General features: G+C 35.8%; 1 protein-coding gene across 1 annotated transcript; it reads left to right on the forward strand.

The window, feature by feature from the left end:
- The first annotated feature begins 779 nt into the window (after positions 1-779).
- On the forward strand, positions 780-11530 carry Naa35 (N-alpha-acetyltransferase 35). Its single transcript, XM_089696227.1, has 14 exons — positions 780-829; positions 1573-1655; positions 2276-2427; positions 2715-2938; positions 3687-3867; positions 4241-4430; positions 4946-5127; positions 6144-6383; positions 7257-7397; positions 8171-8334; positions 8662-8851; positions 9671-9828; positions 10859-10952; positions 11309-11530. The coding sequence occupies exons 1-14, from the start codon at positions 795-797 to the stop codon at positions 11447-11449; spliced, it is 2175 nt and encodes a 724-aa protein (XP_089552353.1). The 5' UTR covers positions 780-794; the 3' UTR covers positions 11450-11530.
- The last annotated feature ends 705 nt before the right edge of the window (positions 11531-12235 follow it).

Raw genomic sequence — 12235 nt, forward strand, 5'->3', positions numbered from 1 at the left:
GAACCGATTAAGGAATGTAGTTGATACCTTGCGCAGTATTTGCGTAGCAAAAATATTCAAAATCTTTGGTAAAAACTAAAAAGGTATTTTCAAAATCGGTTCATCCAGTCAAAAGTGCTGATATAAATTAGTAAATATAAAATAGGAGTCCCGCTTCGTAGCTGTACCTTAAAAAAAATAGTAACCTGCACCTTACAGACGTCCGGAAAACGTATATTCTCGGCATAAATAAAACTGCTCATGTTACGGACCACAATAATTTTCCGACAGTTTGCAATTTCGATAGAACTAGATCACAACTATATAAATTATTATAATCTCATAGTTTTTTTTACAATCTTAGAGTGACAAACTCTAACAAATAGACTGCGATTTCCTTTGCATAAAGGACCGAAAGTGGAAGAAATATAATCATTGGCGTTGAAATTGGACACTGGTCGGCTCTCAGAGCATAGGTTTATTCCTCTGAGGGTCGGCTTGTTAATTGCTCCGAGCTGGTCATTGACACTTGACAGATAGCTGACAAATGACAACTGACAAGTCATAAATGTCAAGTTACTATTAAATCTATGCGGTGCTTCAATATTCAGCGTTTTCAGCCTTGTTCAAAGTGTAAATACCTTTTACAAATTGTTTTAAAAATAAAATATTGAATAATTCATTATCTATTTATGATATATATTATGTTTTAAGATTGCCGTACATTGCTATTCGAGTGAAGGTGATTACTATATGAATATTTTCCAATTCGGTTTCTGTTTCTTGTAGGTCCTCTATATTGTCCGACTATAAAAATGGGTGATAGCGATGATTATTATTATGGTGACGGGTTAGTAAAATAAGCTTGCACGGTGTGTGTTATATGGCTTTATGTGTGCAAGTTTAAATTCGTATCTTATTACTGTATACTATGTCATTCTGTTGATGTTAAAATAATGCTTACAAAATTGAAGCACCGGTATGCTTAGTATATTGCTTGGAGATGTTGAAAAATCTTACTTCTACCACACGCATTTGCCAATTTCTGTATAAAACATTTTAAGTACCTACCTATTACAAATATTTTTAGCACACTATTCTTACACACACCTTCTCTATTTCTTTTCCTAAATATTTAAAGACCTATTTATAGATAGATCCACTCAAAGAAACATTTTTATAATTATAATAGCTTTGCATAAGTATCAAGGATCATTTTAAATAGTTGAAACAAACTCAATGAGTGTAACAATATAATATAACAAAACAAATGCTGTTTATATGTATTTTTTGGACTTATGATTGAAGTTTGAAACACATTTTGGTTATTGTTTAGGTAAATAGTGAAAACCAAACTATAATCTGTTTATATAAAATAATATAGACAAACATATTTTCCAAAAAAGTATAATAATAAGTACCTATCATCAATAAATTTATACAAAAAAAATTCTTGATATTGTCAATTTATTTTGTCATTTAACTTTTGAACACAACTATTTTTGGTAAAATTAAATTTCAATTCATGTTTGTCTTGTTTCTGTTATTGTGTTGTGTTTCTTTAATTTGTCTAACTATATTTTATTCCTATAGAGCCATGGATTCCCTAGGCCCAGCACCGGAGGTGACCTATAATTGGGTAGACATTACGAGTGATTTCTTTAAACACATACAAGGTAAAGCCATTTACACAATTTATTTATTTAAATTAAATACACATAACAGGTCACGATCTTGCGGGGCCATAGGTGCCACATCAATTTCACGAGCAGATCGCTACCCAAAAAAAATTTGTACTATTACTACTACAATGGGATATAGCTTACAGTTATATAATTAAGTGTATTACAATAAATTCATATTTAAAAATTCGATAATTTACAATGTACTGTAAATTTAATTACTAGCCGTGCCGTGCAGTTTCAGCTGTGGACGGACACGCAAAATCAAGTATTTTTATAGCTCATATGTTATTCTGATGTACAACTTATATCCTGTAAAGTTTCATCCAAATCCGTCCAGTAGTTTTTACCGGAAAGAGTAGTGAATTTGGCTCGATTTTTGATGTGACAACGTCTTATAATTCTATAGAGCCGGCTGCACGCACGAAAAAACATGACTCATGCGGCGTTACCTCGCTCTGAGGTGTTCCATAGGCTTGAAGTGCAAGCAAGAGCGTGGAACGAGCGACAAAGAAGCACAATCGGGCGTTGTCACGTTCAACTATCGTCAGTAAACCGACTTTTCCGACCGAATTTTCATTTTTTTAATATAACTAATAAGGCATTTTTATTAGATCTGCAGTTAGGTGAACTGCTTCATGATGGCCACCTCTTTGGACTGTTTGAGGCTATGTCAGCAATTGAGATGATGGACCCCAAGATGGACGCCGGCATCATGTGCAATAGAGGCAACCCAAAACCTTTGAATTTTCAACAGGCGGTTGCAGTAAGTTAAACCTTCTTTTTCCAATTTTTTTTCAAATTGTTCTACTTATTTAATGCAGCATTTTTTGATTTTTCAACTTATTTTTGGTATTGATATTATAAAACATAGTTTAATATTATACTTATAAAATATATAAGTTTTTATTAATGTAAATAGTATATTCTAACACAATTAGAAATCCAATTCTGATTCATTGCTGTTATTTATTCACCTTCCTGTCATTTGAAATGAAGGTGAATTGAAAGCTTTTCATATTGATATAGTTTAAATAATTTTACATTTTCCAGTGCGGCAAGTTGAAAATTGATGACTTGGAACCCAGCGAGTTGATAGGCATAATAGATGCGACTATGGCTTGTATTGTCTCCTGGCTTGAGGGACATTCACTAGCACAAACAGTGTTTACCAATCTATACCTTCATCAGCCATATTCTATACCAAATAAGACATTGAAGGCATATTGTGTTGCCGTTTATAAATTACTGGACTGCATCAGGGAATGTATTAATAAGTAAGTTCTCTATAATTTTTATTGTTTATAATGAATTGGGTGATAAGTGAATAGTTAAGGTATTGCATAGCTTCTATCGCGGGCCTTGAGCGCGGGGACCGAATCGAGAAATTCCGTAACGAAAAAACCTCACGCTCCCCACTCCGACGGGCACGGAGGTGTGGCTTGAAGGCATAGCATGCAATAGCTTTACCGCGGCAGTCCCCGAGTGCCACACGTCTTTTTTTTGTTTTTTAGTGTTTTAAGCTGCTTTCATAAATTGCAGATTTTAATTTTACCTTTTTGTTATTCAGTATTATGTATACAATTTTATACTGTGATGATGGTTAATAGTTAATACATCATAAATATTACAATAAAGTTTACACACATGTGAAACAATAAAATAATTTGTCTTATCTAAAACAGCATAAAAGTTAGATTACCCACTAGCAAAGGAAATCTATTGGTGAAACAGTTCTGATTTTTATTCCAGAAAACATATTTTTTTTTGAAGTGAAAACTTCTTTAGCGGCGTTGAGCACTTTTTCTGTAATGGGTATAAAATCTTAAACTCGCGTCAGGACACGTGACCTGATTGAAAAAGCGTAAGACGGATACCATTCCAAAATATCAAACATGCTCAACGTTAATAATCAAGTTTTAACTTCTGCCGGCACTCCCGGAGTGCAACCCGTCTTTTTTTTTATATGCAATAGGTATATAATTATTTAAATAAAATATAATTAATTATATTGACATTTTTCAGAGCCCAAGTATTTGAAGAAGAGGATTTCCTTCCAGTTGGCTATGGTTATAGATTAGGGTCTACTCCGCTGTCTGGTAACTCGAATGACGCAAGTCTAGATGTCACAGAACAGAAATGTATCGCCATGCTACGAGAACAGGAAGAGGAATTGAATAAGAAAGCAAAGAGTATTGAAGATGAGGTATGTTTTTCTTTATTCTTTTCTGGGTTATAGTATAATGTAGTATGTAGTATTGATTAAAATTCACATAAAATATTGAAAAAACTATTTTAAACTTTAAAAATGAGTGATTTTACACAGAATTGGCAAGGATTAGCTTAAAATTCCATGAAAAAAAATATGGTTTGTTTGGGTAAGGAACATTTCTATCAATAACTACTTTTCTTTACTTTTCCGTTTTTGAAGTCGGTTGTTTTTAACGTAGTTATTTTTATATACATATTTGATATTCTTTGCTTTAAGTAATTTAGTTCTCAATTTATTGGTTCTCTTAGTATACCCTTATTGTAAATAGTATAAACATAGTGAACAACAAAGGTAAAAATATTTTCAGGCTAACAACGGCTGGGCAGCTCTAGCCGCTCGAATAAGGTTCACTAGAATGTTCTATCAAGCACTTCTATTGATAACGAAACGAGACTCCCAATCTGGAGCAGATTGCGTCGCATTGTTGAATGGATGCTCCGAAATGATGAAGGTTATCATAAAAACAGCTGGGAAAGGAACTCAACCTGTTGAAAATTGTAAGTTACTTTTTCATAAAAAGGTAATAGTATTTTATGTCTTATTGGGAAATTGATTAGTTTAAACTTAGTCAATTATCCCAAAGCTCTGAATTAATTCCATTTTTATACCCAATCGCACAATAAATAATAACTAGCTGTACCGCGCGGTTTCACCCGCATTGCTCCGCTCCTGTTAGTTTTAGCGTGATGATATATAGCCTATCGGTGTTAGATAGCCCATTTATCGAGACCTTTCTCGATAAATGGGCTATCTAACACCAAAAGAATTTTTCAATTCAAATCGGTTCAGTAATTCCTGAGATTAGCGCAAACAAACTCAGCTTTATAATATCAGTATAGATAAATAGATATTGTAAATCACTTCATTCAAGTCATATCTATTTACAAAGACTAGGTACGCCACTTTAATGTAATTACATACTGTTTACTGTTTTTCATCACTGCTTTGAACATAAGTATTTTATTTGAATAAAGAATCATGTGTAACAAATTTTTTTTATTGCATACTTCAGCTGATGCACCAAATCCAATGGGTTTTGAGCCAATGATAAACCAACGTTTACTGCCGCCCACATTTCCGCGCTACACAAGAATCAAACCTCGTCCTGAGGCTTTGCAATATTTTGACGAGATCGTCACAAGACTGCGACACGCGTGGAAAATCACGTCTTGTACTAATTTTCATACTGCTTTGGTAAGATTTGTTGTAATTTTATATTGTTTGTTGATATGAAAAAAAGAAAAAAGTGCTAATACAAAAAAAACTAAACTGTATTCACATTTAAAAAGTAAGTGGCTTATCGCTGTGCTGTCGACTTAGGATGAAGTTTATAAATAAACCGTTATTTAGCTAATGCATAGCTTCTATCGCGGGCCTTGAGCGCGGGGACCGAATCGAGAAATTCTGTAACGAAAAAACCTCACGCTCCCCACTCCGACGGGCTCGGAGGTGTGGCTTGAAGGCATAGCATGCAATAGCTTTACCGCGGCAGTCCCCGAGTGCCACACGTCTTTTTTTTAATCTAAGAAATAATCAATAGCTTAATAAATTTTAGGTATGAAATGTGTCACTTTTATTAAATGACTAGCGGTCCGCCCCGGCTTCGCCCGTGGTACATATTTACGTTTTCTCTACATAAGAACCATCCTCGTACTTCAAGGAATATAATAGAAAAGAATTATCGAAATCGGTTCAGCCGTTCACACGTGATGCCGTGACAACGCGAAACGGGTGCGGACCCGCCGCCTCCGTATAATATAATATACTCTATGCGCCGCCTTTTATAGCTCCCGCCGCGAAGCGCGTCGAACGCGGCAACTGATACACAAAAATAATCCTTATGGCATGTAATTCACGCGCGATGACTTATAGCGTATTTCATGTATAACTTTGGTGTTTCTACACCGATTTACATGATTCTTTTACTATAACCTGCCCAGGAGTATGAAGAATAATTGTGCCAAATTTCGTTAAAATCCGTCGTGTAGTTTTTGTTTCTATAACGAATATACAGACAGACAGACAGACAGACAGACAGACAGACAGACAAAAATTTTACTGATTGCATTTTTGGCATCAGTAGCGATCCCTTATCACCCCTTCATAGTTTTTTTTAAATATATTTCATGTACAGAATTGGCCTCTCTACAGATTTATTATAAGTATAGATGACTTTAAATTTATATTCATCTTAAATACAATATTTCCAGGATTTCTTCATGGAATTCAGCCGGCAACGTGCGTGCATTCTATCACGATCAGCGCTACAGTTGCTATACTTGAGTCCCTCCCCCGCTTCTATGGCGTCCATGGCTCAAGGTGCTTTAAACACTGGTCCAGTCGGTCAAACGAGACCCCATCATGTGTTTATCGATATTTTAAGGGATTCGGTCAAGTGTTTTGTTAATCCGCCTGCGTTGACCGCTAAATCTACGTCCGGTGCGCCTCCAGTGAGTAATATATCATTTTTTGAAGTGAAAACTTCTTTAGCGGCGTTGAGCACTTTTTCTGTAATGGGTATAAAATCTTAAACTCACGTCAGGACACGTGACCTGATCGAAAAAGCGTAAGACGGATGGATATCAAACATGCTCAACGTTAATAATCAAATTTTCACTTCTGCCGGCACTCCCGGAGTGCAACCCGTCTTTTTTTATATGTTTTCCCAGTATGTGCTGATACAACATTCGATAAGTATCAGTATATTTCAAATTATCAGTCCACATTGAATCATTGCCTCCAGCCAGATTAATTTAATTTTTTACTCTAATAACATATTAATTCTTGCAATACCAATATGTATATTTATTTGACGACGCGGTTGGCGCAGTGGTAAGTAACTGCCTACTGAGCCGACGGTCCCGGGTTCGATCCCCGGTCAGGGCAAATATTTGTGTGATGAACTCAATTATTTGTTCTTGGGTCTGGGTGTTATTTATATATGTATTTATTAAATATTATATTTATCGTCGCCTAGTACCCACAACACAAGCCTTAATTGAGCTTACTGTGGGACTAGGTCGATTTGTGTAATAATGTCCTATAATATTTATTATTAAAGTGAAACTTCTTTATCGGGGTTGGACAAAAATTTAGTGTATCATTTTTGCGTTACGCCGTACGCGTGACATTTTTGTGTTACGCCGTACGCGTGACATTTTTGTGTTACGCCGTACGCGTGACATTTTTGCGTTACGCCATAGTCATACTCGTGACATTTTTAAGGTCATAAAGAAGTTTCACTTCTTACGTGTGTACTCTAGTACACGCATACATTTTTTTTATTTATTTATTATTTAAACAAATAATATTAATTTTCTCAGGCTCGCGAATTCGTAGAGAATTTCCTTGCGCGTTGCGTGCGTCCGTTCGCCGTGCTACTGCAAGTGTGCGGCCACAACCGCGCGAGGCAACGCGACAAACTCGCCATGTTGCTTGATGAGTTCGCGACTTTGCAGGAAGAGGTAATAATAATTGCTTATTGACGTGACAACGTCTTATAATTCGATAGAGCCGGCTGCACGCACGAAAAACAAAACTCATGGGGCGTTACCTCGCTCTGAGGCGTTCCATGTAAGGCTTGAAGTGCAAGCGAGAGCGCGGAACGAGCGACAAAGAAGCACAATCGGACGTTGTCACGTTCAACTATCGTCAGTAAACCGACTTTACAGACAACCAATTTTTTTTTAATCACAAGATGCTATTTAAATGTTTAATAATTTTCAGAGGAGGTTATTTTTAAATATGTTATAGTAGCTATACACAGACAATTTTGTATTTGTAACATTTCCAACGTCATACATTCATGCTAGGCTGATTGATTGGATAATTGGATATGAAGTAAATGGATTTTCATAAATATTTTATCCATTTATATTACTTTCTGAGATTAATGATTTCATCAAACAAACAAATATGTTCTAATATGATTGATATATTTTTGAAGTGAAACTTCTTTATTGGGGTTGGAAAAAAATTTACTGTAACATTTTTTCGTTACGCGTGACATTGTTCCGTTACGCGCCACGCGTGATTGACGTATTTCTGTAAAGTTGCATATAGTAAATTATTTTTTGAAAAATAAGGTCATTAAGAAATTTCACTTCTTACGTGTGTACACTAGTACACGCACACATTTTTCTATGTTAACTCTTTTATTAATAAGATTTATCCCTTTTTTTTTAAAGCTGTACACATCTAGATCACAAGCAAATAAAAAATTAATTTATTTTTCCAGGCGGAAAGTGTAGACGCGTTAGTTAGTAGTGCGGCGGGAACTCCGCCGCGTGCGTGCTTCGGCACTTGGATATTGTACCACGTGTTGAGAGTTATGATCGCTTATCTTTTGAGTGGTTTGGAGCTTGAATTGTACAGTGTACATGAATACCATTATATATTTTGGTGAGTGTTTTTTTATTATGCGATTTTAATGGAGAGATTAGTTTTACAATACGCGGCTTTAGTAATAATTATAATTTATTCATTATAGTTTAACAAACACAACAGCACTTCCTTTCCCATAAATTTATTAAGCTATTGCATAGCTTCTATCGCGGGCCTTGAGCGCGTGGACCGAATCGAGTAATTCCGTAACGAAAAAACCTCACGCTCCCCACTCCGACGGGCGCAGAGGTGTGGCTTGAAGGCATGCTATGCTGTTCTGTAGCGTTTAGCTATTATGTATTCTGTGATTAAGGTGTGAAATAAATATGTTTTTGTTACCATCAGGTACCTATACGAGTTTCTATACGGCTGGCTGGTATCAGCGCTCGGTCGAGCTGAAGGTCTCTCCGGAGAAGCGGGAAGACGATGCGAAAAGAAAAGTGGCGCCCGAAAGTTGAAGAAACGTGCTCGCCCGTACGCTAGGGAGGGGTTATTGTGCCAAGTACTGCAAAATATGTGTGGAGGGTATTATAAGGTAGGTTTACTTTGATTTTAAGTCTTTAATGTAACTAGATTTCCGCCCACAACTTCGCCAGTCGCCTTTATAGTATTTTCTTATGTTTGATTTTACGCGAGTATTATACATTTAGAAATTAAAGACTTTTTAACGGATTTTAAACGCGATTTATTCATTCTATTATTTTCCCGACGTTTCGAACACTTTACAGCGAGCGTGGTCACGGGGAGACTGAGATGTTATACGTCTTGACGGTCATTCAAAAATTGCTGTTTGTAAACTACCTCTACCTATTCCTCGCCTTTAATCATAAGAAATTTTCGGTGAAAAGTAATTTACTTATATCATTCTAGCAAAGTTATCTTTAGACTAATAGTTTATATCTGTGTCATACCCGTGTGACGTGAAAGAAGACAATAATGGATTTTTTCTTGCCTGCTCTTCTCTCTAAAACCTTTTTTAGAATTGGTAACTAATTGCTATGTAATTTAACGATCATATCAGTGTTACGGGGGTTTATAGACGACTAGATTTCCGCCCGCGGCTTCGCCCGCGTTTTCAAAGGAAAACCCGCATAGTTCCCGTTCCCGTGGGAGTTCCGGGATTGCGTCATTTTCCCGGGATAAAAAGTAGCCTATGTCCTTTCTCGGGTATCCTAATATTTCCATACCAAATTTCATGAAAATTGTTTCAGTAGTTTAGGCGTGATTGCGTAACAGACAGACATACAGAGTTACTTTCGCATTTATAATATTAGTATTGATGGGTCGCACATTGAAATGAAACATAAGATAGCCTCCTTATTTTCCTGGCTTAATAATTCTATAAAATTTCCAGGCGCTCGTAGCGTTCAAGTTGCAAGGCAAGATCCGTCAGCCCCAATCGCAGTTCGACAACGAAGCGGTGCGCTACAAGCACAGGTTCGCGCCGCTCTCCGTGCTCACACCGCCGCAGGTGCACTACCACGAGTTCTGTGAAATGACACAACCGTTGCAGTAAGTACTTTTTTTGCTGACGGTACAAGGCATAACGAACTACTGGAAAGTTTTTTGCTGACGTAACAAAGCGGAATAAACGACAGAACTTTTTTTTTGCTGACGGTACAATAAACTGCAACTTAACAGTAAGGTGCGCTACAAGCACAGGTTCGCGCCGCTCTCCGTGCTCACACCGCCGCAGGTGCACTACCACGAGTTCTGTGAAATGACACAACCGTTGCAGTAAGTACTTTTTTTGCTGACGGTACAAGGCATAACGAACTACTGGAAAGTTTTTTGCTGACGTAACAAAGCGGAATAAACGACAGAACTTTTTTTTTGCTGACGGTACAATAAACTGCAACTTAACAGTAAGGTGCGCTACAAGCACAGGTTCGCGCCGCTCTCCGTGCTCACACCGCCGCAGGTGCACTACCACGAGTTCTGTGAAATGACACAACCGTTGCAGTAAGTACTTTTTTTGCTGACGGTACAAGGCATAACGAACTACTGGAAAGTTTTTTGCTGACGTAACAAAGCGGAATAAACGACAGAACTTTTTTTTTGCTGACGGTACAATAAACTGCAACTTAACAGTAAGGTGCGCTACAAGCACAGGTTCGCGCCGCTCTCCGTGCTCACACCGCCGCAGGTGCACTACCACGAGTTCTGTGAAATGACACAACCACTACAGTAAGAATTTATTAAATTATTTTTTTTTGCTGACATTAAAATACTACTAGCCACTTTTTAGCTGACGGTAAAAGTGACACCCCTACCAAACTACTGTTTAACAGCAATTCTGCTAAGATGCGCTACATGCACAGGTTCGCACACGAGTTCTGTGCAATGACACAACCGTTGCAGTAAGTACTTTTTTGCTGACGGTACAAGGTGGAATAAACGACCAAACTGTTTTTTTTTTGCTGACGGTATGACAAACTGCAGCTTAATAGTAAGGTGCGCTACAAGCACACAAAAGAAAACAAGATTTGCAAATATCCATTTTTAACTTTCCTCAGTTGTTAAAATGTAGTTATTGTTGCAGGTATGAAAATCCTGTGATTTTGTACTTTGGCGGTTGCAAGCATTTCCAGCAAGCAAGGAATCTCTTGGAGACTATCACAACACCTGATCAAGAGGTAATATACAATTATGACATTGATTTACTATTTCATACAGCACTTCGAATATACGCAAATACAATAAATGAATAAACAAGCCAGTCTGTAAAAATATTTATGTAAACTCCATGAGCAAAATCTTTTTCATCCAACTCTGTCCTGAAAGTAAATCAAATATAACAAAAAGATACATAATATTGTAGAGTAGCACTTCTTAGTCCGAGGTCTCCAAATAAAAAGCCTTACTTCATCTTATCATTATTGGGCTGTCCTTGATTTGCTCATTTTCAAACTTTCATGCTTTATCTTTACATTTATAAGAAGACACAAACATTGGTTGCGGTTATAATATTTTTTTTCCTTTTTCTTTTCAGGTCACAGATCTCTTAAAAGTGGCAAAAACTAATTTCATAGTACTAAAGCTATTAGCAGATGGCCATAAGAAAGACTCCACAACTCAACCGGAATTCGATTTCTCTGTACATAGACATTTTCCTATTATCAAATTGGTTTAAATATATTGTATTTTATTTATAAAAGCTAGTCCTTTATGTATGAGTATTATACGCTCAAATATACATGTTTTGCAAGTGTAATTCGTTTTTATTATCCCTTGCAACAAGTTTTAATAAGTTTATTTCGGTGATCTGAATTGATTGGTGTAAATATTAATAGACTTTGATACACAAATTAAATATAATAAATAATAAAAACTGAAAAATTGATAAACTATGTATGTACTATGTGCATGTATGAATGTGAACGTGTGTATGTGTGCGTTTAAGCTTAAATACTAATACCCTAAATTATATCTAATAGATATAATTTAGTTATATCTAATAGATATAATTTAGTGATTTAATTTTTCGTAAGGCCAAGCCACGTAATTTCAACCAGGAAGTATGATCGTATGAGGGTTTAAAAGGCATTGGGAGTATAAAAAATAAAACCAACATTATTAATATATTTACTTTATTCAAGTATACATATTATTATATGATAATAGTTCATTATAATATTATAATTATATCCTAAAAACATTGATATAAAGCGTCACTAATTTTAATAGGCACCCGTCTTTTTTGTAACCACTCAAAGATAATATACAACTTAGGTTACATAAACACAATAGAGCAGAGATATTAAAATAAATCTTTGGTATTTCATTGTATAAAATATTATTGGGATTACATTGAAATTCATAACTTAATTCACAGATAATATTATAATACTATACTCTAAAATATAATAGATAATATACTTATTTCAATTTTACTATTATAATATTGGTCACAAAAATA

Source organism: Colias philodice, chromosome 6 (genome assembly GCF_061535455.1).
Source record: "Colias philodice isolate Cphi_HAF_F1 chromosome 6, ilColPhil1 Martin Lab GWU primary, whole genome shotgun sequence".
NCBI lineage: Eukaryota > Metazoa > Arthropoda > Insecta > Lepidoptera > Pieridae > Colias > Colias philodice.